The sequence below is a fragment of the Eschrichtius robustus genome, chromosome 11 (assembly GCF_028021215.1).
Source record: "Eschrichtius robustus isolate mEscRob2 chromosome 11, mEscRob2.pri, whole genome shotgun sequence".
Classification (NCBI taxonomy): domain Eukaryota; kingdom Metazoa; phylum Chordata; class Mammalia; order Artiodactyla; family Eschrichtiidae; genus Eschrichtius; species Eschrichtius robustus.
Window position 1 is genome coordinate 107,021,747 of NC_090834.1, and position 26,651 is coordinate 107,048,397.

The following is a 26,651-nucleotide window of genomic DNA, read 5'->3' on the forward strand; positions in this document are numbered from 1 at the left end:
TTTTGAGCTTAAAGTAGGGTTTTACCTTCTTGGGTCACATCTATGGGCATGTTTCGGCCCCTCCATTCAGGGCCTACAGGGAAAGTTCCGGGAAGGTAGAAGGCAGGATCACCTGTGGTTAAGTGCTCCTAAAGTTACATTGACCCTATACCATTTCCTAGCTATGTGACCTTAACATCTCTGGGCTTCACTTTCCCCTTCCAAACAGAGGGGTAATAACTATATCTACCTTGCAGAGTTATTAGAGGCATCATTGAGTTAACCCGAGTTAAACACAGAGTGCCTGACAAATTTTAGGGTATATAGGCATAAGCCAGGCCACAGTATCCTCATCTCCCTCTGAGTCCTGGAGCACTGTACATCATATCGACTCTTGTCCCAGACCTCCAACCAACAGCATCTTGGCTTCCCTCCCACCAGGCTGTTCTCCCTGAATCTACTGGTGACCCCAGCTCTGCAGCCAGCCACAATCCTGTGGCCATGACACCTCCTCTTACTGCATGAGTCCAAGCACGTCCATCCCATCTCAAGGCCTCAGTTTCCTCATCTGCAATATGGGCGGGGGGGGGGGGTGGTTGGATTAGGAGGTCTACGAGGGATCACCCGCCTCTGAGATTCTAGACTATTCCCTCTTCTTGCAAAGGCCCTTTGGTTTCAATAGTACAAAATACAGCCAGAGCTTTAAACAACTAACCAAAGCAAAAAGAATTGGACAATATTTTATTTACCATAAAGTCTAGGTACCAAGACTTATGCTCAGCATCCTGGAGTGTGTCAAATACTAGCATAGTGTCTGTTTACATGTGTGTGAAAATCTGGGTGAAGAGCTGGAGTTTCTCATCTCAGGCCCCTTACGGTGTTTGTCCTGAGTCTGAATGAGAACCCGCCACCCCCCACCCCACCCCCATCCCCGAGCAGGCGCTACAGCTGAGCTCCCACCTAGCCCCAAGCCCCTGCTCTTCCAGCTGCCATCAGGCCAAAGAGCAATGAGGGGCACTGCTCAGAGGGGCCTGAGGGTAATGAGGGTCTGAGGGCTGCACAGGGATGGGGGTGATACCGGAGAAGACACAGTTCTCACGGTGGCCAGGTTCAAGTCCAGCACTTGCTTAAACATAACTTTGCGCCTGGTCCTTCCCTCATTCTTTCCACCTGCCTTTTGTGCATGACATGAATGCTCTCAGAAGTCCACCCACCATGGCCCCGGGAGAAGGGGGGAGGCAGGGAGTTATTGGGGAATAGCCTGGAGAGCTGACCCTTCGCAATCTCCCCAAGGTCACGGTATGGCTATGGGTACTCAGCATGTAGAAATCCCAGGGGGGACCGCTCCAGGCTTGTCCCCAACTCCAACCCACAGGTTCAGTTCTTTGGCACTGAAAAGAACAGAAAGAATTCACTTCTGGGCTCCTGCCTGGCCCCTCCCCACCCAGGCTTGGACTCTGGACCAGCCCCAGCGAGGGCAAGGTTTCAGAGACTGCAGGGCTCTGTGGCCCTGGGAATCACAAAGCAGAAGGGAGAGCCCCTCCCCACTCCCAGCACTTAAACCTCTCACACCAGTTCTCAGTTTCTAGGACTTCAGCCCCTAGGGTGCCTGGGCCATGATTCCACTAGGAGAAGGAGGAGCAGATCGTGGTGTTTCAGGTCCCAAGAAAGGCTATGTGACCTTAGACGAGTCATTTGGCTTCTCTGAGCCTGTCCCCTTCCCAATCCTGAAAAATAGACTGACAATCTGGATTCTGCAGGATGACCATGAGGTTGAAATAAGAAAGGAGCGGTGACAGGACCTGGCAGAGTGGTGGGCACACAGTGACAGCTTCCTTTCCCTGGTGAAATCCTGGTTCAGCTGGTCAGCCAATAAAGGCAGCTTCCAGTGGCAACAGAGGAGATGCCCATGTGCTGAGGCTGCTTCCTGAGTCCAAGGAAGGGGCCAGCCCAGCTCTGGGGGCCGGGTTAGAAGTGGACTTGAGCAGAGGAGAGCAGGGGGAAGGCCAGAGAGGGTGGGGCCCTTGCCGATCTGTTGCTGAGGAAGCAGGCTTTATGCTCCCTGCCCTGCAGAAAGCCCAGCCCCAGAGCAGCTGAGGGGCTGTGGGTTGAGGACGCCAGCTTCCCCCTGGTGGGGTGCTCCAGCCCGAGGGACTGTAGAGGGGGAGGTTGGGCTGGGGGGCTGGGCAGGAGGGTGCTGAGCTTGGAGGAAGACCTCAGCAGGCCGGAGCCAGTGGGCGAGGCAGATTGGACAGGGCTAGGGGACGGCTGGCCAGAGGATGCAGTGACAGGGGCGGGACCAAGGGACAGTGAGGGCAGAGGGGACAAGAGGAGGCCAAGGGAACCATGAGGCTGTGGATCTGGAGAGAGCTGCAGAGCCATCGGAGAGGAGACCGGGGTCCGGAACGGGCCTGGCTGTTCCTGGCAGCCATGTGGTCCAGGGCGCACGGGGCCTGGGGGCCACTCAGCCTGGCCCCAGTGGCCAGGGGGCACTGGAGCCAAGCAGGAGGCACAGTCCATGGGGCACAGGCGCTCATGCATGTGCAGGGTCCGACTCCACCACGCCAGCTCAGCCTGAAGGGCCTGGATCTCCTTCCGCAGGGTGTGGTTGCGTTTCTCCAGTGACTCATGCTGCTGGGGGGAGAAGCAGATGGGTGGGGAGGGTTATGTCAGCCAGAATCAGGGGCCCAGCAAGAGCCCTATTTCCCAATCCCCCAGGGTCCTCGATATAGGAGGAAGGATACCACCGCCGTCTGAATGCCCTTTGGCTACTCTCTGGCCAGCCTTCCGTAACACCAGCAAGTCCCCCCAACTCAACCTCCTGCTAGGGCTCAGATCTGCCTGCTCTCCATCCCTGCTGCCAGGTCCCCGAGCTAGTCAGCCTGGGATCTCCACTCACCTGGGAGCTCCACCAGCCTCCTAACTGGTGTGCCCCCCAAACCACCCAGATCTCTTGGCCCAGAGGAGACATTCAGTGATTGCATCATTAATCGAACGTTAAAGCCCTTTAAAGTCTCTAATGACTCCCTGTGCATGGTGGCCCCAGCTCACACCTCCAGTTTTATCTCTCCGACTTCTCTTGATTCTCCTACTTCCTGTTCCCCATATGGACTCTGCTTCCTTGCCACATTTCCGTTCTCCCCTGCCTGGACACTTCCAGCACCCCCATCCTCGGGCTAATCCTGACATGGCCTTCTTGTGACAACTTAGATGTCCTCTGTCCTGGACACCTCTAGGCAGCTTAGTGCCACTGCCAGACCTCCCCAGTGCCCAGAACTTTCCCACTGAGGCACCGTGGCCGGAGTCCAGGGTCATGTTTTACAGGTTGGCAGCACAGGTGTGTTCTGTTCCGCGTTTAGGTTCTGTTCTGCTGAACCCTGGGTTCTGAGAACCCAGTGGGACAGTAATCGACGTGCAGTTCTAAACAACCATTTATGATGACAACAATGGTGGAAAACGCAGAAGGAACTTTATTTCCACAGCTCATCAGGCTCAGTGACTTCCTTTGGCCCTCTCCCCGACCTACCCCCCTTTATGATCACTTTTTAAAAGAAGAAGCTGCAAGGGTGTTTTGCGTTAAAATGTTGCTTAAGCCATGGACTCAAAGTTCTAACAGGCCTCAAAGCCACCCGCAGCCCCACTCCCAAGCTGGTTTCTGCCATGGAATGTGGAAAGACATTTTAAAAACATGTCATTAGGTCACCCTTCACCTAAATTCTGCAAAGGCTTCAATTCACCTCCAGAAATTGAGTCACTGGCTCCTCACTCATTCGTTCACTCATTCATTCATTCGCCACCTTCAGGCTGCTCAAATGTCACCTCCTCCGGGACGGCTTCCCTAGTTAGGTTTCTATCACCCCACATGCCCCAGTCCCTTCCCTCTTCCCTGCTTTAATTTTTCCCAGAGCACGTATCACCATCTGATATCTCAAATACCTCATGGGTCATTTATTTGTCCAGCTCCCCCATGAAAATATGAGCCCTGGGGAGGGTGAGCTGGGCATTTGTCTGCTGAAGTCACAGCTGTATCTCCAATGCTTAGAATTGTGCTTGCCACACAGGAGATACTTAATCGGCATTTCTGGAAGGAAGGAATAAACGAATGCATGAAGTCTCTACCGCTGCCAGGGAGGCGCCATCCTGGGCATCAGTCCTCATTCTCGTGCATTCTACAGGGTGCTACTCTCTTATGGCCATGCCAGCCCTATTTTACTTGCCTGAAATGCCTTTTCTTACCTTCATCCATTTGGAAAACTCCTATTCATCCTTGAAAACCAGTTCAGGCTTCATCTCTAAATAACCTTGACCCAACTACCTGTGTGTTGCTCCCACCTATGTGTTCCCAAAGCACTTTATCCTGACTCTATCATTCACTCCACAGGGAATTATTGAGTCCCTTCTATTTGTCAGGCACTGGTCCAGGTGATGGGGAAACAGCAGGGAACAGAACAATTCCCTGCCCTCAGAGTGCTTACAGCCTGGTGAGGAAGACAAGCAATGATCAACATCTAAATATGTGATAGAAGGTCAGTACTAACCAGAAAAATAAAGCAGAGTAATAGGAGAGGTCTCTTTAGATCAGATGTTTAGAAAGACCACCTCCTTCTGAGGAGGTGACATTTGAACCAACAGCCAGAAAGAAGTAAGGATCTAGCTAGGCTGCTGTCTGAAGGTAGACGGAGCAGCCAGGGGACGCCCCTGAGGCTGGATGTGCTTGGCCAATGAAGGAACAGAGAGAACGGGGTGTAGGATGTTAGGAGAGGACGGTGGACAGGTGGGGGCGGGGTTACAGAGAGTGTAGGGCCTTTGGGTGTGGAGGGCTCTGAATTTGACTCATTGCTATAAGGACTAACATGTATACAGCCCTCCCAAAAGCCAGGTCCTGAACCCAGCCTAATCATCCCCCTGGGATGGAACTGGTGGTGTCCTTTCTCTCTGCACAGAGGTAGAAGGGAAGCTCCAAGGTCGGGTTACCATCCAAGGTCAGGTTACCATGCAAGGTGAAGAGGCAAGTGTGAATGGAGCCCTCCCCCTTCCCACCGGGCTCCTTTGCCTTCTTTAGTCTCCACAAGGGTCCTGCCAGTGGGCAGCGATTATTGTCCCCGTTTTCGAATGAGGACAGTGAAGCTCAGTGAGGGAAGTGACTTGCAGCTAATGAGTGCCACAGCTGGGACTCTAAGGCCAGCCCGTCTTAACCCTGAACCGGTTTCTCACAGCGTCGTCTTGGCCACCCCCATTAGAACCTGTCCACTGGAGTGCAGCACCTCCTGAGGTGGGTCCTGGGTGGGGAGGGGCCAGGAGCTGCATTTTAACCGGTGCCTCCGCTGGTCACTGAGCCAGGTTTTCCCTGTTTGCCTCCCTCCTTGTCTCCTCCCCCTAAACCGGGGGTGCCTTGAGGGTAGGCCCGGGCTGAGGATGCACCCTCATGTCCCTGCAGCCCAGCGTGTGTCTGGCACACGGTTTCCACTCAACACCCAGGAATTTCCAAATCTCAGTTGCAAAGCCCTTCCCTCCTCCCAAACTCAGGCCCCCTGGCACATACGGCAGTGCAGGGGGAACTGCTCATAGGCGGGACAGAGAAGAGGTGGCCGGGCCAGGTAAGTGACATCAGGAATGGGAAGGAAGGCATCCCTCACCTGGTGCAGGGCATCTGCCTTGTTCGTGTGCTTCTGCCGGCTTCTCTGGGCGGCTGCACGGTTATTCTGTTTCTTCTTCAGCTGCCTCTGATGTTCCTCAGGGTCCTGTAGGGAGAGAGGCCAAAGGCTCAGGGGTCCTGGCAGGGGCTGGCTAGCTGTAAAGTCATACCCTTCTTGAATCAAGTCCCCGAGGGTCCCCTTTCTCCTCGAAGCCCTCTCTGGCTCCCTCGGTGTCCACACACCCCATCGCAGACACAGCACTCCTCGGTGGATTGCCAGCCTCACCCACGTGTCCTGCTCACAGCTCACGATGGGGCAGCACAAGCGAGGATTCAAACCCAGACAGGACCGACTTCACACCCACCGTCTCCTTATCAGCCGTGTTGCTCTGGGCAGATCACTCACTTCTGTGTGCCCAGCTACCTGAGCCGTACAGTGGAGGCACCAGCGCCTTCCTCACAGGACATAAAGCAGGCAGGGGTTAATAAAAGTCAGCCGCTGTTGTTCTGATCGCTATTACTTCCACGGTCAAGGTATTGATTTCTCTAGCCATGAGCTCTGTCTGTAAGGGCAGGGTGGGGGTTCTGACTTCACTCCATATTCCCATGCCCAGCTCGGGCCCAAAGCTGATATTCACTTACGCAACAAATATTTCTTGTGCACCTATTATGTGCCACACACTGAGCTATGGGGACACAGCAGCAAACAAAAGAGGCAAAACTTCCTGCCCTCAAGTTGCTCGCATTCTAGGGGGACAGCAGCTTAGAATGGGTGAATCGAGTCCCTTCTAATAGAAGAGCGGACTCAAAGGTTGACAGCTGTGACCCTCCCCCTACACTGGGGTTCATGAAACTTAGATGAAATGTTTAACCCAAATGCCCAGGGCTCTGGAAGGTCAGACAAGAGGGGACATTGGAGACCCCACAGCCCAACCCGCCCTCCCACAGGTCACTCTGGGAGGTGTGTTCTGAGTGTAGGGACCTCAGGCAAGACCCTGGCCTCCCTGGTGGAGGACTGTGCTCCTAGGTTCATGGCCATAGCAGGCCCCTTCCCGGTGATGTGGGGACTGAGAGACTGGAGCCTGGGGGAAAGACCTGCAGAGAGAGAAGTGGGTGGACCTCTGGTACCTGGGTCCTGGGAGAGAGGCAAGGTTCCAAGGGAACCATGGCCAGAGAACTTGGGGGAGGAAAGAGAAGGCTCCTGTAATGGCAGTGAGCGAACAGGTAGGTTAGGAGAGAGCAGTAGTCAGAAGCTAAGTTCTAAACTGGAGGCTGGATCTGCAATGTGAGAGCAGGAAAGCCCTTGATCCAATCCCCTGAAGAAACTGAGGCTGAGAGAGAGGGTGTGTGAGCCCTCGGCCACACAGCCCATGTGAACAGAGCTGGCACCAGGCACCCTGGGGCATATTCTTCTCATCCCCTGAACCTGGCCCCCTGTACTCACCATCCTGGTCAGCGGCCCATCGCCCCCACAGAGGTGCATGGTGGGGCAGGAGAAGAGAGGCTCACACCCGGTTCAGGACGTCCCTCCGCCGCTGTGACCTCCCAGTACCCTCTGGGAACCCAAGGAAGTGGCAGCTCTTTAAATTCCCCGTGACCACTCCACCCACAGCAAGCCAAGTTTCAGTTTCTCCTAAAGCCACCGGCTGCTCAGAATCCCAGGCCTGGGTTGGCTCACGTGGCTGGAATTTCCTAACACGAACTGGCCTTCCGGTTGGGCTCCTTCTCTGGAAGGAGGACGGTGGAGTGTGGCGAGAGGAGGGAGCCTGGATGCCAGGTGTGGGGAGGGGTGTTCTGGGAGAGGCAGGGCAGGCTGCCATGGACAGAGCCAAGAGGAAGCCAGTGGGGGACCGAGGGCTCACATGGGATACGGGAGAACCCCTGGGCTCTACAATTGCAGGAGCCCAGGTTCATGGTCCACCTCTGGTTTGCTGGAGCTGTGCAGCTTTGAGAAGGTGATTTACCCTCTCTGAGCCTTAGTTTCCTCATCTGTAAAGGGAGATGATACAGACATCCACTCACAGGCTTGATGTAGGAACTAAGCAAGATAATACAACCGCCCCCAAACCCTGTGAGACTAAAGTTGAGGCGTGTCGGCAAAAATAAGCAACGGCCCTTAAATAGGAGAACAGATGGCTACTGACTGTGTTTTCAGACAACAGACCACGCAGCAGTAGAGAGAGTGACGTCTAGCAATTAAGAGCACAGCTTCCAAGCTATGTGACTCGGGCACATAATTTCACCTTTCTGTGCCTCTGTTTCTAAATCTGTAAAGTGGGGATAAAAATAATTTTATCGGGAAGGTTAAATGAGTTAAGGCAGGTAAGGCACCTAAAAGCATGCCTGGTGTAGAATGAGGGCTCAACAAATATTCACAATTATGATACGGTGGAAGATCAAAGCTGCACTTATCATCATGCCTAAAAGTTTATAACATCCAACTGTATGAAAATGACAAGTGGCAACAAGATTTGAACAAAAATAATTTCTGTAATGTTGAATAATATGGATATGTAATTATGTGAGAAAAGTACAAAAATATGTATGAGAATGAGAAACACAAAATTCAGAGAGTGGTGGCCTGGCGGGGGTGGAGGTAGAGATGGACTGAAGGGGACACACAGCGATTTCGGTTGTGTCAGGGATGTTCTGTTGCTTCAACTGTGGGAACACAATTGTCTGTGATAATATTATTAACTACACTTTGGGGTATACCTGAATGTTTCATAATAAAAACTTCTGTTAAAGACCTAACAAAACCTGAAGCCCCAAGCAAACCTGTATGGTTGTTGTGTCTCTAAGAGAGACCATGCTTAGAAGGGACAACAGTTCAGGGGATGGTGGAGCCATTAATCCCTCTCTAAGAACAACACAGCAACTGATGTACAGTGAAGAGTCCTGTGCCCTGCTGACTAGAGCATCTGGGGGTTGTGCCTGAGTACTGAGGACTCAAGGCTGATGGTGTGGGCTCACCGGAATGGCAAATACTGTGGATTTGATCTTCTGATAGGAAATGGTGTCCTGGAGTACTGCGTTTAGGAGTTCACAGCTGCCTCTGAGCTTATTAGAAAAGAACACTGCAATTGATTAGCAATGTCTGCCATGCCATGATTGATTAGTGATGTCTGTCATGAGCAGGGCATTAAGAGTAATAGTCTCCCGCTATGCTATGAAGTGGGTATGAAACCAGTTTGGGCTTTAGAGTCAGCCTTGACTCTGACACCTGGCACTCTACTCACCAGGTCTATCACCTGGAGCCTCAGTGTCCTCGTATGTATGCTGTGGATGACCAAGAAATTATACCTATTTATAAAGTTGATTTGAAGACGGAAAAGAATGAGATGAGGGCTTCCCTGGTGGCGCAGTGGTTGAGAGTCTGCCTGCCAATGCAGGGCACACGGGTTCGAGCCCTGGTCTGGGAGGATCCCGCATGCCGCGGAGCGGCTGGGCCCGTGAGCCACAATTGCTGAGCCTGCGCGTCTGGAGCCTGTGCTCCGCAACGAGAGAGGCTGCGACAGTGAGAGGCCCACGCACCGCGATGAAGGGTGGCCCCCGCTTGCCGCAACTAGAGAAAGCCCTCGCACAGAAACGAAGACCCAACACAGCCAAAAGTAAAATAAATTAATTAATTAATTAAAAAAAAAAAGAATGAGATGAGAAGAGAGCTCTTTGCATATTGGCTAGGATCCATTGCCACTCCTGAGATTTATGGGTACACAGGATTAATTATGCAGCCTCATAATTTAAAACGCCTGGGTGGGTGGGGCTGGGCATGACAGCTGGGCCTGGCCCTCCTTGCTTGTGAGGGGCATGGGAGAGGAGCCTCTCTGAGTTATTTTTGTTTCCCAGAAACCAGGAGGGCTGAGGCATCTTGCCTGAGGAGGGCACCTGAGGGGCTCATTAAGCCATGAGCTCCTCAGGGAAGGATCCGGGGGAGCCGTGCATGATGTAACCGAGAAAAAAACATCTGGAGGCAGGTGGGGTGGGGGGAGGCTAGGGCCCAAGTATCCCCACCCTAAGCCCCCAGCCCCAGACCTGGACCACCAGTCTTCCCCTCTCAAGACCCTGGCTTCAGGTGGAGACGAGACAGTCAGCAAGTATGCCTGTGGCCCCTCTCAGAGGCCCACAGCCCTGGAGGAAGATGGAAGAAGGCAGCGTTTATGGCTTGATCTCCCTGAGGAGTGGCAGGGAGGGAGGGACACAGAGTGGGTAGTGTTTAACCATGAATGGCCACGCAAGGCTGGCAGAGCAGGCTTCAGGGCCAACCAGTCCAACCTCTCACTTAGAAGGTGAGGAGCTAATGCCCAGAGAGGCAAGGTCACCTGGCGGAAGGGGGCAGAGCTGGTGGGAGGACGCACTTCTCTCCTCCAAGCCCTCAGTCTTCCTCCACACCCAGCATGGAAGGGCCTGGTCCATTAGTCCCAAGCCTGCTGCCCCCCGTGGGTGGAGGCTCAGAGGCCTCCCCAAACCAGAGCTGCAGCGTGAGCTCCTGGGCAGCCAGATCGTTGCCCGTCTTACTCTCTGAAGCACTCCCAGTGCCTCAGACACTGCCACCGCATAATAGGCGTTCCATTAATGAACACATGAGTGAAAGTCCAGCAGGCAGCTTGCCATCCGGGAACCCCAGAAGCTTCCCGGATGAGTAAAAAAGCTTCTGCTTTACTCGTTCCCACAGGAACTTTCCTAGGTTCCTGGGGCACTCTCCCTAACCATCCTCCTCATTTTACCAGTGGGGAAACTGAGGCACCGGGAGGTGACAGTCACACAGCTGGTTTGGGAGAGGCCAGGATGCATTGATACCCTGTCCCAATTCCTTCCCACGCCTCCTGGGGTTGGAGAGATGCCTGCGGCTTCAGCTGCCCAGGGATGAGGACCGCTCTCTCTAGGTCCCCCACCATGAGCACCCCTCACTTGAGGCCTGGCCTCCTCAGGGCACCTCGAGGGAGCTTCGGATGATGGAGAGCAGAGAAAGAGGCCAGGTGACTGCTGGTGGGGCTGAGGCTGGCTGTCGACTTCCTGCCCACAACCATGGATGGGCCTGCGTGGAAGCTAAGCCTCAGCTGGGAGGGGTTCACAAGCAGATGGGGTGTAGGACGCATGCCCAGCACATTGACTTGCAGGGCAGGGCAGGAGGGTGACAGCCTGCCTCTGTGAGGGCATCTGTGGCGGCCAGGGGCCACTTCCTGTTGGGGAGATCAGAAAAGGCTTTGCAGAGAAAGAGCTCTTTGGGAAGGACATTGAAGAATGGGTGGAGGGGCTTGATCCCAGGGCCTGGAACTTGATCTTGAGCAAGTCATTTAACTAACCTCTTTATGCCTCACTGTAATAATATAAGTATTTAATGAAGTAATATATGTAAAGGGCTTAGAACAGTGCTTGGCACACAGTAAGTCCCATAAACATCTGTTAAACTTTTAACAAATGCACTTAATAAATGACTGATGAATTTTATTATTATTATTCTAAGAAAAAACGGCAGAGTGCAAGAACAGGGATGAGATTTTTTTTCTAATGAAATACATTTAATGAAAAGAGGGTTAATGATTGTGTCCATATGTAAGAAGCAGCACTTAATATTTGATGAAATCTGCTAAAAATTTCTCATGCTTTCAAAGGAGTCTCAGTAAGAGATGGGAAATTAGTTATCTCTGGATCCTTAGCTTCATAAATGATCTAACTAAGCTTAAGTTACTGACAAGTCTCGAGTATAACAGCTTCAGGTACGGCTAGATCATGATGCCCAAGCAATGTCATCAGGAGTCATTGTCTCACCCTATCTGCTCTCCCCCCGCTGGATACATTCTCAGGCAGGTCCGGCTCAAGGTGGTAAGCTGGCCACCTGAAACACCAGCTTAGCTGCCCCAGGAGGGTGCATCCCTCCATCCCCTGCCACTTTCCCAATACTTCCAACAAAGGTCCCAGACCTGGCTCTGCTTGGTCTGGCTTGAGTCCTGTGGCTATTCCTGACATCATTCACTGTGGCCAGGAGATAAGGTGAAATAGTTAAAGCTGGGGTCCCATAGGGACTAGGGGTGAGGGAGGGGAAACTTCCAGAGGGTACTGGGGTGCAGTTGGCAGGAGAAGAGGGAACGAATGCTGGGCTGACACCACCACCTTGGTTCAGATTCAGATATGAGGAAGCTGCCGCTCAGCGGTACATCCCCTGGCCAGGTCGCATCCCCAGGTGGGATGGACTTAATCCCCACGTGTCTCTGTCACCAAGCCCAGCCCTCTCTCTTTTTATTGTTTCACAGGGACCCATAAGTGGGAAAGGAAAGGCTTGCTAATGGGATGACTCCAGATGAACTGAATGCTGGGCAAGGACTGGGGCAGCGACATCGTGGGGACAACCCAGGGCATAGAGAGGAAAGGACTGACTCTCACTTCAGCACAGCACCTTGACCTTGGAGGCTCTCATTAAAGCTGGAATCTGCCAATAGCTGGGGCTCCCAGGAACTGGGTGACCTCACGGGGGCTCTATGACGCCATCACCGCCCAGTCCTAGGTGGGAGCTGGCGCACGTTCCCACCCCCGAGTCCTGCTGGGCCCCCTGCTGCCTCCAAAACCTAGTGCTTCTGATTCTCTGCTACTCCGTGAATGTACACATCTTTCTGGGAAGCTGACTTAAACTTCTGGAAGAGGGCAGGGACTATAAATTATAAACAACTGAGCACTGAAGAGTCAGCGAGCCTCCCAGGGTTTCGCGGGATGTGGCAGTAGTGACCACAGCACGTGGATTTTCCCCGGTTGTCCATGTCCCAAACAGGCTTGAGTTCAAATCCCTGCTCTGCCTCTTTGTTTTTTTTTTTTTTTAGAAATAGGTCATTTCAAATTTCCTTTTTATTTATTTATTTATTTATTATTTTTGGCTGTGCTAGGTCTTCGTTTCTGTGCGAGGGCCTTCCCCAGTTGCGGCAAGCGAGGGCCACTCTTCATCGCGGTGCGCGGGCCTCTCACTATCGCGGCCTCTCTTGTTGCGGAGCACAGGCTCCAGACGCTCAGGCTCAGTAGTTGTGGCTCACGGGCCCAGCTGCTCCGTGGCATGTGGGATCCTCCTGGACCAGGACTCAAACCCGTGTCCCCTGCATTGGCAGGCAGATTCTCAACCACTGCGCCACCAGGGAAGCCTCTTGCTCTGCCTCTTTTAACCATGTGACCTTGGACAGGGCCCTTGGTTACTCTGGGCCTCAGTTTCCTTGTCTGTATAATAGGCTGTCATGATAACTGAAACCATGCATGGAAAGCAGTCACCAGGGATCTCCTTCTTGTCCCAGTGTCCCTGGCTGTACCTCCCTTGTGATGTCACATTCCCACTGTCCACTTCGGATGGTGGAGAAGTCCACGCTGGGCACCCTGCTGAGATCCTGGACACTGGAGAGAAAGGACAATCACCCCGGCCCTGGAGGGAGCCTTTCCACTCCTCAAACATCTCTCTCCCTTCTTAGCTTCTGTGTTGGTTCCCACAAGAGCTCTGAGAGACAGGAAGGCCTCACTCAGAGGCTGGTTTGGGGAAGTGGCCAGCCAGGGTCACGAGCAAGGGCCTGGAGGGCTGGGGTGGGATGGGGCATAAAGCCCAAGCCTGTGTGGCCAGTGACCCACAAGCACAGACAAGAGAGGGCTTGCCTTGGCTGACCCAGCCCAGGACTTGTACCAAGGGTGCTAAGAGCTTTGGCAAGGTGGATTGGCAGTCGGTCTGGTGAGAAGATTCTAGAGATTGTCGTCCAGTCTCCTCGCTTTATAGCTGGGGAAACAGGCTCAGTGAGAGGAGGGTACTTGGCCCAGGGCGGGGAGGAGGCAGAGCCAGGCAGACGGGGTTCTGCTGCAGCTCCGGTGTGCTCCTCCCATCTTACTCCTCGCCGATCCAGCTAACGTCTCCCAGCTCTGGAGTGGGAATAACAGGGACACAGGGCACCCTCAGAAGAGCGGGGAGCATTCGCACCTGTGGCAGAAACCTGCCATGGGTCAGAGGGGGCAGGACTGCTGACCTTCACTGAAGCACCATTGAGGACAGGGCCTCCCACGGGTCCTGGGCCAGGGTTCCTGAAGCCGGGAGGGGGCCCCAGCCAGAAGGCGACTAGGAAGTTGTCCCAGGAGAACTGGGTTCACCTGCAGCTCAGGTGCTACCAAGTGCAAGGCCTCAGGCAGCCTTGTGTCCTCTCTGGGGCCCAATTTCCTCTATGGAAATGTGACAACTGACCTCGGAAGGCCCCTTTCCTGCGGCTGGAGGTTGCGATTAGCCTGAGGCCTCTTGGGAGGTGGACACCTACAAGGCTGAGGGGGGGTTGTGCCATTTGAGAGAACAGAGTGGGCATTTTACCGAACCAGGGGCTGAGCACTGAACTGAGGGTGGACACGTGGGCACAGGAGACCTGGCACTTCCCTGCCTTCCACTCCAGGCCCCAGCTCCCACTCCGGACACCTGCAGGAGGGCTGCCTATGAGATGCCCGCCTCGGTTTGGGCCTGGTCTAGGAGTTACCCTCTGTGGGATCTCACAGGAGACGGTGGGGGCCAGGCCTGCCTTGGTCTGGGGACTGAGAAGCCTGGTGGTTAGGAACAAAGCTGATGAGGTCCTGCTGCTTTCTAGCTGGGTGAGTAGCTGGAAAGCAGTTAATGAACCCTCTGCCCCGTTCCTTTTACTCAAGAGATATTTATTGAGCATCTACTATGTGGCGGGCCTTGTTCTAGGTGCTGCGAGACAGCTTTAAAAAAAAAAAAAAGATCCAACTCTCTGCCCTCATGGTGCTTCCATTTTAGAGGGGATGGAGGGGTGGGGGAGAATAAATGTAATAAATTAAGGGAATTATATAGGCTGGTAGAAGACCTTAACTGTCACAGGGGAATACAGAGCAAAATAAAGGATTTGGGGAATTTGGGTAGGGGATTGAGCAGTTTCAGACTTAAATAGGGCGGTCAGGCTGGGCCTTATTGTGACATTTGAACAAAAAAATTTTTTGAGACATTGGACATTTGAGCAAAAAATTGAAAAGAGGGAGGTGACAGGGAGGTATGGGTTAGGGGTGCTGGCCCCTAAGGCACTGGCCAGCTGGAGAATTGGTAAGCAGGGGAGGAACAGGTGATGGGGGCACAGAGCCATGGGGACCACTCATGCAGGGCCTGGTAGGTCACTGAAGCCCTTGGGCTCTAACACGTAAAGATACGGGAAGCACCCAGCAGACAGTGGAGGGCTTTTTTTTTTTTTTTAATATTTATTTATTTAGGCTGCACCGGGTCTTAGTTGCGGCATGTAGACTCAGTTGCGGCACGCAGACTCTTAGTTGCGGCGTGCATGCGGCATCTAGTTCCCCGACCAGGGATCGAACCCAGGCCCTCTGCATTGCGAGCGTGGAGTCTTTCCCACTGGACCACCAGGGAAGTCCCCAGTGGAGTGCTTTGAGCAGAGGTCAGACGTGATGTGACCAGAGGTTAAAAGGTCCCTCTGCCTTGGGGAGGAGGAACAGGGAAACGGATGGAGAGGCTGCGGCAGCAATCTGGGTGAGCGGAGCCCCTGGCTCACCTGTCGCGAGTGGAGATAAGTGTGGTACCTGCCTCTCTGGTTGCTGAGTGAAGGCACAGCAACTACTCCCTCCCCCCAGCCCCATTCACCAGGCCAGGCCCTGCAGAGACAAGAAGCTGCTGGCACAGCCTTACTCTTGGGGATGCCAAGGCACAGGTCAGGTGGACGTGGATGTAGTTGTTGGAATAGCTCAGATTTTCATATCGTTAATCACTCCTAAGGTTCTGGAAAGGCCTGAGGATGTCATGTGCCCTGAGGAGGATGACAGGGGTATAACAGCTCATTGCGTCATCTGGAAGTTGAAGAGGATACCTCCTCTGTCCCCCACAAGAGGCAGCTGGGCTGAGACCTAGAACGAGGGTGCTCAAACACTCTGACTTGCCACTTGAGGCATTCTGCTGTGGCCTGCACGTTGTACACATGCACTGGGGACAGGGTGGCCCTTGGATACTTAAGGCTTATAGGGAGATAAGGGGTGGGAGTACAGGAGCAGGCCAGGGTAGAACTGTGCTCTGTAGGCAGTTGCTGGTTCAGTGATTAGGATGTACATTCAACCCTCCAGTTGTTTACTCATTAGTAGGACGAAAGCTACACTTGGGTATGCTGCCATCAAGTGCTGGTTGGTGACTCTGTCATATGCATATGGTCCCCAAAATAAAACTTGCATCACAGATGTGTTTCAACAGAGAGGAAAACAGGATTCCTCTTATCAAAACTGTAACCTGATTTTAAACAACCTCATATGAACATTACAGTTTAAAAGAATCAAATAGGAAATTCATCTAGAGCAAGCTTAAATATTTATATATACAAATAAATAAATAAAATACTTAGATACACTTTTTTTAAAAATAATTCTTTATTTTATTTACTTATTTTTGGCTGCGTTGGGTCTTCGTTTTTGTGCGAGGGCTTTCTCCAGTTGCGGCAAGCGGGGGCCACTCTTCATCGCGGTGCGCGGGCCTCTCACTATCGCGGCCTCTCTTGCTGCGGAGCACAGGCTCCAGATGCGCAGGCTCAGTAGTTGTGGCTCACGGGCCTAGCTGCTCCGCGGCATGTGGGATCTTCCCAGACCAGGGCTCGAACCCGTGTCCCCTGCATTGGCAGGCAGATTCTTAACCACTGCGCCACCAGGGAAGCCCCTAGATATACTTCTTGCTAATGCTTAATGATCAACAATTATACTTAAGCAGGGTCTTTTCCCCTGGCTTTTTGTTGTTCTTGCTGTTTCTGAGTAACAAATAAAGTTTCCTTTATGATTATAAAGGTGATACATTGACTGTCTGGATCAAAAAGGCTACACCTCTTAAAATTAAAACCATAATGCCAAATTTTCCTCCCCAGACATTGGGTAAATTTGCACTTTCAAAAGGCATCTAGAACTCTTCCCTCAAGTTATAATGCACTTACTTAGCCCCAAGAAACTCTCCCTTCAAACGCCTGTTTCACAGCTGTCAGGATTTGGGTATTTTAATCTCATGATTCTCTCCTGTGAATATATATATATATATATATATATATATATATATATATATATATATATATATATATATAATCTCCTGTGAATATATATATATATATATATATATATATATATATATATATATATATATTCACAGTTATATATAACTACAACTCTAGAGATCTTCTTTCCCCATTTTCTTCCAAAGGTATTCCCCAAAGATTTTATTTCCTCAGGAGCACCCTTTCCCCCTTTCCATGAGGCAAATGAAAATACTGTCACGAGGCCCCTACATTGGTCCTTAAAAGCCCCTCCACCCTCACTCCCCTACCCTTGACTTCTCGCTACTGGCAATCATTATTCAAAAGTTCAATACAGTTACCCCTGGTCTCCTAATGTTTCACCAAGCTATGAGGCTGTTTTTCAAATTGGTGTCCACTGGAATCCTACTCTAGCCCCTGGGAAGCTACAACAGCTTGGACAGGACAGGGCTTTAAAGCCTGACATTTAAGCAAGGATTTCAATGCCAGTAGTAGTAGTGAAGTAAAACAATCCAGAAGTGCTTATGGTAATAATTTTAAGTTTCCCTCAAAACTGCTCCAGAGTCAACAGTTGAATTGCAGCAATTTTAAAACTTTTGTGACTGTGACTCAGTGTGTACATATATCCATGTAAGTATCTGAAACAAATGTTTCAACAAACACCACTTACCTTCTCTTCACGGGCACCGGCAGCAATGTTTTCTGCTCTGTTCATTCTATTTAATTTTTGCTAATGCTACTAGTTTGAGCTATATGAAAATGATATCTTTGTCGTCAAAACGGTCAAATATGGGCAATTTCATACATTTCAACTTGTGACACTAAAATAATTTCACAATATACTTAATGGGTTGTATCCCATAGTGTGAAAAAACATTGTTTAGGGGGTTATTGTTATTTTATATGTTAAAATGGGTTTGAAATTCGGGGTTTTTTCCACTTATTATGGCATGGACAGCTTTCCACACAGGTACTTCACCTTTCTCAAAGGCTTCATGGAACCCACCACACAGGGATACCCTGGCTTAGGTAACTGATCCCCGGTGAAGGCACTTAGATTTTTTCCAATTTCTTGCTGTTCCAAACCATGCCAAAGTGAACTTCCCTGTCATAAAGGTCCACGTGCTGGTGCTAGAAATTCTGTAGCATAGACTCATGGAGGCAGGATGGCAACACATCGTGATCTTAGTTGTGTCTCAAAGGCTTTGAAGAGGAGTTACGCTCACTTTCTTCCCTTGTGTGCGCTTGGCGGAGAGCAAATGGTGCTGACGGAGGGGGCCCAGCCAGGCACCCGCTTCTGTCCAGCCCTCATCTGTCTGCAACCTTCTTCTGCAAGATGGGAGCTCCAGCTCACTCCAGACCTCTCCCTCTCTAGACAAACACCATGGAGGGACCCAGAAAAAGAGTGCACTTTCCTGTTGACCAGACCTGAGTTTAAATTGCTGCCCAAGCTCCTTAAATTCTGGGGACTTCACTATCACATCTACAAAAAGGAAATAAACCTCTCAGGGTTGCGGGGAGGATAAAGCAGAAAACGTGAATGCTTTATAAAATGACACAGAAGTTAGCCATTATCTTCATCTGGTGCCTCACTGTTCTTTCCCAAGCATTAGACAGAGCCCACTCTGCTGCCTACTCACATTTACCCTGTGGTGGTCTGGGGGAAGGGCTCAAGAAAAGACAATAAGGCTCACCCTTCTGTGTTTACAATCTGCCTAGTCCCCGGCCTCGGCTTCCTCACTTTTTCTGGACTTGAGCGCTAAGGTTAAGAACCAAACTCTTGCACGGTCATTCGTTCAACCACAAATATTTACTGAGCACCTACTGTATGTCAGTCACCATGTCAATCACGCTAAGCACCATGTGAGCTTCAATCTTCTTATCGGCAAAATGAAAATTGTGCTTCTCAATAAAGAAACAATGAGCATCTTGGGCGGGACAATTCCTTATGCAAGTCTTTCCCCTGAACTCTAAACGACAGGGACTCTACCTTGTAATTGGTACAATCCAATGACGCCTGCACACATTTCCAAAGGGGCCCTAAAGGCCATTTCCATCCTGGATGGAGAATCCCCGGCCTACCCTCTACGATTTCAGGAGCCAGGAAAAGTAGGGAAGCCCTGTAACTGGCAGATTTGGGATGATGCCGAGTCCCAAGATGAGCAGGATATGGACCATGCTTCCGGGGAACTGAGCCTCACAGTGGCCCCAAGGTGACGTCAACATCCTTCGGGCTCTTGGTTCTGGCTTCTAAGTCATAACTCCTACTCCCTATACGCAGCCAAGATACAACCCAGGAATTTCAAGTTTCCGCTCCCAGCCGAGCCTGGGGTCCTGGAAAGGAAAGAATGGCGGTGCTCTAGTCACCCAAGCCCTCGGCATGCTAAGGGTTAACGCAGGCGGCCGCGCACAAGCCGCCAGCGCCGCTAGGGGAACCGTCCGTCGCAGCACCGCCAGGCAGCTTCACAGTCACGTGGGAGCGAGGGCGGGACCAAGCGCGGAGCCCGCCAATAGGCTGTGCTGTCTGTGGGCGTGATAGCCAATAGGAGCAGGGAAAGGGGTCCCGGGACTACGGAGAAACGGCGGCCGGGAAGGGGCTACCGGGACATGGGGCTTCTGACTATTCTGAAGAAGATGAAGCAGAAAGAGCGGGAGTTGCGACTGCTCATGCTGTATCCTCCCCGATGCCGGAGCCGCGAGGGTAGCAGGGGGCCCCCGCCGGGTGGGCGGTGCCAGGCGCCCTCTACCGGGTGCGGGATGTGCGGCCGGCCGGCCCATACCAACTGCCCTTTGTGCGTCACGCACGTGGGCCCTACCAAAGCTTTTGGCGGGTGGCCGGGAGGAGGCCGTACCACCGGCTCGGGCGGGGGGGGCGGGGGGTTTCGTTCCTAAGGCCAAAGGTGTGGGCGTAAAGGAGCAGCGGCCGGACCAGATGTCCCAGTGTAGGCGGAGGTGGGGTCCGGAGGTGACTCGAACGTTACCACCCGTCGGTCTGGCCCGAGCGTGGGGCCGCTGTCCTCTTCGGCCCTGGGCACCTCCTCTCCCTGTCGGAGGGTGCCTGGCCTCGGCCCCGCCCTCAAGGTCGGAATCCCGGGGGCGTGTGGGCCCCGCCCTTCACTCCCGGGAGATGGGGGTGCGGAGTCCGCGGGTTGTTCAGCCCATGGGTCCAACCGTGCGTCTCTTTCCTGCCTCACGGCCAGTCGGTGTCCCCGCGGCTGACGGCTTGCAGGCCCGAGGGCCCCGCTGACCTTCTGAGTCCCATTAGCAGGCATCTGCACTCGTTCGCCCTCCTCTGTGCCAGGCCCGGGGGCACCCCTAGCAGAGAGAAGACATTTCTGTGCGCAGATAACTTAAAAATAATATTTACATCATGTCTGTTTTTGAAGAACTCTGAGAAAGGCACAGAGAATTCACTCATGCAGTAAGCATTTATTGAGCGCCTACTGTGTGCTAGGCACTGTCCTGGGGGCTGGGGTAAAACAGCAAAGCAAAAAAACCCGACCTTCACGGACATTCTATGTAATGCTGAGGGGAGAAAGACCTTAACAAAATGAGTAAAATGCATAGCATGTACGGAGAATAATGCAGCTTAAATAAGGTGGTCAAAGAAGGCCACACTGAGAAAATAACAGTTGAATAAAGACAGGGAGGTGAGGGATGAACCATGTAGATATCTGGGAAAAATTGTTTAAACAAAGGGAACAACAAGTGTAAGGGTCTCCAAGGAGGAGCTCAGCTGGTGTGTTCGAAGGACTGTCCAGGAGGTCAGATGGAAGAGCCACCTCACGTGGAACCTTTTGGTTCTGGACTTTTCCTTTTTTTTCTTTTTTTTTTTTAATTTAATTTTCATTTTATATTGGAGTATAGTTGATTTACAATATTGTGTTTGTTGCAGGTGTACAGCAGAGTGACTCAGTTATACGTTTACATATGTCCATTCTTTTTCAGATTCTTTTCCCATAAAGGTTATTACAGAATACTGAGTAGTGTTCCCTGTGCCATACAGTAGGGGACTTTTCCTTAGAAGTGCAGAGAGGAGGTGAGATCTGAGACTAGTTAGGCCACTGCAGTAACACAGGTGAGATACTGTGGGAGCTTGGATCACGATGGAAGCAGTGAGGTGATGGAAGTTGAGGGACGTCTTGATAGTAGGCCAGTAGGAATTGCTGCTGGATTAGACATGAGTGTGAGAAGGAGTGTAAAGTCAAGTGTGACTCCTAGGTTTCTGGCCTGAGCAATTAGAAAAATGAGCCACTTGCTGAGAGGTAGAAGGGCGTGGGGAACACATTCGGGGGGGAGGATGAGAGCTCAGATTGCGCCATGCGAGGTGCCTCTGAGACGTCCTAGAAATGTCAGCTAGGCGGCTGGATATAGGGACCAACGTCCAGGGGAGCAGCTGGGTGGGACGTGTGAATTTGGGAGTCATCAGCATAAAGATGGTGTTTGAGGCCGTGATCCTGGATGAGATCACTGAGGCAGTGAGTGTGGACAGGGAAGAGAACCTAGGCTGCTCAGATCAAGAGGTCAGGGAGATGAGGAGGAATGACCAGGGAGGTCAGAGGAGAGCCAGGCAAGGGCGTGTCCCGGAGTGGAGGAGGGGGCTGGACTCTGTCAGCGCTGCTGATTGAGCAGGAGGAAAAGGGCTGAGGACTGCCCAGCCAGTGGAGAACAACATGGCGTCTCTAAGGACTGACCTTGGCCAGAGCAGTTTCGGGGAAGCAGTGGGAGCAAAAGTCTAACGGGTTCAAGAAAGAGAAGGAAGACAGAAATTGGAGAGGGTGAGTATGGACAACAGTTCTGAGATTTGCTATAAAGGGAAGGAAATAAAGGAAAAAGTCAGGGGGAGAGGGATCAAGAGAGGGTGTTGTTTGCCTCTTGTAGGTGGGAGAGACACCCGCTTGTCAGCTGACGGGAATGATCCAGTGGAGAAGGAAGCGTGGCTGATGGAGCTGGGGCGGGTGAGGGGGATGATCAGCCGCCAGTTATCAGGGACTACGGCTGGGTCTCGGGAGAGGTCCTCTCGCCCCCCTCCCAGCTGCAAGCCCCCTTAAGTGTTCGAAGGAAAGAGGAGGGTGGTTCTCTCCTGCTGGTGAACTTACCCATTTCGTGTGCACGCTCAGCAGCAAAGGGTTTGGAATATTCGAAAAACAGGAAAGGCAAGGGGGGCTGCCTCCAGATACTTTTTTTTGTTATTCCCTCTGCCTAGAATGCTCTTCCCCCAGTCCTTCAAAAAGCTGGCTTCTTGCAGTCTGGGCCTCAGCTCGAGACCCGGTCAGAGAGGCCTTCTCTGGTGCTGAGCTAAAGGGGCTCCTCGATGGCGCTCTCCGAAAGCCTCTCCACTGTGCTGACACTCACCGGGCTCTGACAGTGCCTTCCTTCTCACTTGTGGGCACCGTGCCAACTGTCCCGCACTAGGGTGTGCGCAGCACGAGGTGGGGACTGTGCCTCCAGGCCACCCCCAGCACCAGAGGTATTCTGGCACAGAGTAGGCCTTCAGTATATGTCGTGGGATGAATGAAGGAGCCTCTGGTCAGAAGATGATAAGGTCTTTCTTGATACTTTCACATTTATCGTGTGGGTCTGGCATGTATTCAACTTATTTTGATACGTGGTGGGAAATGATTTGTCCCCCAAGAGAGGGGCACTGTGATGATGTCACCAGGCTGCAGAGCATGGGGACTCCTCCTTAACCTGGCACACCCCAGTGGCCTGGACAATGCTGGCAAAACAACCATCCTCAAGAAGTTCAATGGGGAAGACATCGACACCATCTCCCCGACGCTGGGCTTCAACATCAAGACCCTGGAGCACCGAGGGTGAGCGGGGTCCCCGAGGGGGGGCCCGCCCAGAGCAGGGCGGGGAGGGCAGGCGAGGGGCCAGGCTGACCCTCCAGCCACCCCCTCCCTGTCCAGATTCAAGCTGAACATCTGGGATGTGGGCGGCCAGAAGTCCCTGCGGTCCTACTGGCGGAACTACTTTGAGAGCACCGACGGCCTCATCTGGGTGGTGGACAGCGCCGACCGCCAGCGCATGCAGGACTGCCAGCGGGAGCTCCAGAACCTGTTGGTGGAGGAGGTGGGCAGGAGGCCTGGCTGAGCAGGGGAAGCGGGGCTTTCCCCAGTGTCTGGGCCCCAGTACTTTGTGCGCATATGTGGATGTGTGCACACCTTCCTCAGCAGATTCCCTGAGAGGGCCGTGAACCCAGAGGGACACCTCAGGTGGGGTCTGTTCCTTCACTGAGCCCTCACCACGTGTCCAGCACCCTTGTGGAGGCAGAGACAACCTGTACACCTGGTCTAGGGAGGCCCACAGTGCCTTGAGCAGAACACTCTGTGGATGGAGACATTAGTTGACGTCCCTGCGATGTCACTGCTTCACCACCCTGAGCTTCAGTTTCTGCACCTTGAATTGGGCTTCAGGGAGGATGACTTGAGGCCAGTGTGTGAAGCTTTGGGAGGCAGTGGAACCTGGCTCAGCAGTCGGACTCTTCGCTCTGTGACCTCAGGCAAGGCACTTAACTTCTCTGAATCTCCACCGCCTCATCTCTCAGATGGGCATTATAATTATGGCGATCTTAAAAGTTATTGTCTGGGCCAAAATGCTCTTCTTTAAATAAAATTTTAGATTTACAGAAAAGTTACAATGATAGTAAAAAGATACCCCATATAGCTTTCACCTAGCTTCTCTTAATGTTAACATCTTACAGAACTGCCATACACATGTCAAAACTAAGAAATTAACATTGGTAAGTTACTATTAACTGAACTACAGGTTTTGTTTGGATTTCACCAGTTTCTCCACTAATGTCCTTTCTCTGTTCCAGGGTTTGAGCCAGGTTACTACACTTCATTTAGTTGAAAACCAGGACACTTTTGAGAGTAAAAGAGAGCTGTTAATAATTATGGAAGGACGACTGGCATAAACAGGGGGGTCGAGCAGGTCCAGTGAGACCCTGGCTGTTGAATGCTCAGCGCTGGCCTGGCCTGTCAAGGCCCTTTTTAAGGGCCAGATCCACCATCCACATGGAGGAGCTCCCAGTCACAAACACATGTATGGAAATAACTGGAATCACAGGCAGAGAGTGAGGCCTGTCAGGGTAGTGGGACAGTTAGAGGGCTACATGAACTTGGAAGAGGGAAAGGTCATTTCCAACAGACCCCATAGCCTCTGGGAGAGTCGCATTCCTTGCGCATGTCAGGTCATCAGATCGGAGCAGTCTAGAACTGGGGAGCATCTTACCCATCACCCCCTCCCCATTTATGGAAGAGGAATGTGAGGCACGGAGGAGAGAAGTGCCCGCTGGGCTGGTGATTGGGCTGGAGCCAGGGTCCCAGCCCAGCCCAGGGCTCCCCCCACCCCGTAAATGGCTGGACACAAAGGCCGTCTCCACACTACCCACCCCGCTTGTGCCTTTGCAACTACCACGGGACCTTCCCTGAGCTTCCAGGTTGATCTCTGACCCCAGGTGCTCTGGGTGATTATTGCAGGGGCCAGGCTGCCCTCTGAGCCTCCACCCCCCTTGACCCCCTCTGTTTCTCTTCCCCAGCGCCTGGCTGGAGCGACCCTCCTCATCTTTGCCAACAAGCAGGACCTGCCCGGCGCGCTGTCCTCTAATGCTATCCGTGAGGTGAGTCCAGGCCTTGACGCAGGCTCACGGAGGAAAAGGGGCACGTGTTTCTTTGTTAATTTATTTAAAAAACATTTATTAGCCCCTCCTGCGTGGCTGGACCTATTTGGGATACTGGAGATTCAGTGATTAATAGGATATAGTTGTGTCCCACAGCCTGGGGGAAGGCAGACCTGCAAATAGATTGTTCCACAGGATAACAGTAGCCAACAAGCAGTGGGTGCTTTCTATGTGCCAGGCTCTTTGCATGGATTAACTCATTCAATTCTCAAAGCAACCTCATGAGGTAGGAACTCTTATAATCATTCTACAGATGGTGAAGCAAGCTTAGAGAGGTTAGGTAACTCACCCAAGGTCACACAGCCAGTAAGCAGAGAAGCCAGGATTTAAACACAGGCCTGTGTAACCCCAGGTTGCATCTTAACTCCTATTCTAGAGCTTGAACACCAGAATGAGAAAGAGTGGGGTTAGAATCTAGGTTCTGCCACTTACTAGCTGTGTGACCTTACGCAGGTTGCTTAACCTCTCTGAGATTTCCTCCTCAGTAAAATGGCCAACACAGTCCCTGGCTTATGGGGCTTTTGGGGGGAATGGATGAGAGGACATTTGTAGGGCCCATAGCACAACGTCAGAAGCCCTTGTTGTCATCTTATTACTAAGGGGTAGTACTGGCGTGGCGGTGTACAGAGAGCCTGGGTGCCCTGGGGCCCTGACAGATCTTCACCAGGGGTCAAGGGAGGCTTCCCAAAGCAGGCCCTTGAGGGAGGCATGCATTTCCCCTGGGCCAACAGAGGGCACGGGCTGAGGGTGGGCAGGGCCTGTGGTTGCTGGGGCCCACCATCACCTTCTACCCTCCCAGGCCCTGGAGCTGGACTCCATCCGCAGCCACCACTGGTGCATCCAGGGCTGCAGCGCTGTCACTGGGGAGAACCTGCTGCCCGGCATCGACTGGCTCCTGGATGACATCTCCAGCCGTATCTTCATGGCCGACTGAGCCGCTCCAGATGCTCCCCAGCTCACGGTCCAGGCGCCCCCAGCAGGCCCTCACCAAGCACCATCCATGGGGGGGCGGGAGTCAGCCAGCCCACCTAACACCCCCTGCCCACCCCGTAACCTGCTGCTGCTACTGCTGCTCTGTGGCCAGCCGGCTCCCGTGGCGGGAGGGCTGTCACCCTGGCTCCTGAGCCGGCCTGCTTGCAGCTGCCGTACCAAGAGGAGAGGGCTGGGGCTGGGAGGGCCTGCCTCTGCTGCTACCGAGGCTGTGAGCCTCGCCATTCGCTCAGCTGTGAGAATAAATTGTTCCTCGCTCCCATTCCTGGCTGAGTCATTTGTTGATTCAACAGCTCTAGAGACTGCCTAGAACCCACAGTCCAGTGGGGGACAGAAAGGGACAGATGATTTCAGTCAGAGGGTTAACTGTCGCTGTGTCAAAGGGATGGCAAAGAATTATAGAAGCACAGGACAGCGCTGTGTAATTGCATTTGGAAGAGTCCAGGTGGGCTTCCCAGAGGAGGTGACATGAAAGCTGAGAGTTGGGACTTCCCTGGGTGGCGCAGTGGTTAAGACTCCGCGCTCCCAATGCAGGGGGCCCGAGTTCTATCCCTGGTCCAGGAACTAGATCCCACATGCATGCCGCAACTAAGGAGCCAGTGAACCGCAACTAAGGAGCCTGCGAGCCGCAACTAAGGAGCCCGCCTGCTGCAACTAAAGAGCCCCCCGGCTGCAACTAAGACCCGACACAACCAAATAAATTAATTAATTTTTAAAAAAAGCTGCGAGTGAAGGATGAGTAGAAGTTTTCTGGCTAGAGGATGGGAGGAAAGTTTACTAGAGCAACTGCTACCATCAGAGGGTATGAATTAGAAAAAGGAACGCACTGCCACATCAGGGCTCACAGCTTATTATTTTTTTTAAACATCTTTATTGAAGTATAATTGCTTTACAATGGTGTGTTAGTTTCTGCGTTATAACAAAGTGAATCAGTTATACATATACATATGTTCCCATATCTCTTCCCTCCCTCCCACCCTCCCCATCCCACCCCTCTAGGTGGTCACAAAGCACCGAGCTGATCTCCCTGTGCTATGCGGCTGCTTCCCACTAGCTATCTATTTTACGTTTGGTAGTGTATATATGTCCATGACACTCTCTCACCCTGTCACATCTCACCCCTCCCCCTCCCCATATCCTCAAGTCCATTCTCTAGTAGGTCTGTGTCTTTATTCCCGTCTTGCCACTAGGTTCTTCATGGCCTTTTTTTTTTTTTTCCTTAGATTCCATATATATGTGTTAGCATACTGTATTTGTTTTTCTCTTTCTGACTTACTTCACTCTGTATGACAGACTCTAACTCCATCCACCTCACTACAAATAACTCAGTTTTGTTCCTTTT

General features: G+C 52.3%; 2 protein-coding genes across 3 annotated transcripts; one reads left to right on the forward strand and one right to left on the reverse strand.

Moving 5' to 3' along the window:
• Window positions 1–957: 957 nt before the first annotated feature.
• On the reverse strand, window positions 958–7,261 carry BATF2 (basic leucine zipper ATF-like transcription factor 2). Of its 2 annotated transcripts, none has more exons than XM_068555433.1 (3): window positions 7,059–7,261; window positions 5,616–5,720; window positions 958–2,610 (listed from the first exon to the last, which is right to left on the reverse strand). In XM_068555433.1, the coding sequence occupies exons 1-3, from the start codon at window positions 7,095–7,097 to the stop codon at window positions 1,948–1,950; spliced, it is 807 nt and encodes a 268-aa protein (XP_068411534.1). In that variant the 5' UTR covers window positions 7,098–7,261; the 3' UTR covers window positions 958–1,947. The 2 variants fall into 2 exon arrangements, with proteins under 2 accessions (XP_068411534.1, XP_068411533.1); XM_068555432.1 differs by having other exon boundaries at window positions 958–2,613.
• Window positions 7,262–19,186: 11,925 nt separating this feature from the next.
• ARL2 (ARF like GTPase 2) lies at window positions 19,187–25,571 on the forward strand. The gene is made up of 5 exons (XM_068555892.1): window positions 19,187–19,304; window positions 22,338–22,448; window positions 22,545–22,707; window positions 24,179–24,259; window positions 25,119–25,571. Exons 1-5 carry the CDS (start codon window positions 19,240–19,242, stop codon window positions 25,251–25,253), a joined length of 555 nt encoding a protein of 184 aa, XP_068411993.1. The 5' UTR covers window positions 19,187–19,239; the 3' UTR covers window positions 25,254–25,571.
• Window positions 25,572–26,651: the final 1,080 nt, after the last annotated feature.

Coding starts and splice junctions, on each gene's coding strand:
- ARL2 (XM_068555892.1), top strand. CDS start 19,240: ATGGGGCTTCTGACTATTCTGAAGAAGATGAAGCAGAAAGAGCGGGAG. Junction 19,305..22,337: donor GAGTTGCGACTGCTCATGCT/GTATCCTCCCCG, acceptor GGCACACCCCAG/TGGCCTGGACAATGCTGGCA. Junction 22,708..24,178: donor AGAACCTGTTGGTGGAGGAG/GTGGGCAGGAGG, acceptor TCTCTTCCCCAG/CGCCTGGCTGGAGCGACCCT.
- BATF2 (XM_068555432.1), bottom strand. CDS start 7,097: ATGCACCTCTGTGGGGGCGATGGGCCGCTGACCAGGATG. Junction 5,721..7,058: donor ATGGGCCGCTGACCAGGATG/GTGAGTACAGGG, acceptor CTCTCCCTACAG/GACCCTGAGGAACATCAGAG. Junction 2,614..5,615: donor AGGCAGATGCCCTGCACCAG/GTGAGGGATGCC, acceptor TTCTCCCCCCAG/CAGCATGAGTCACTGGAGAA.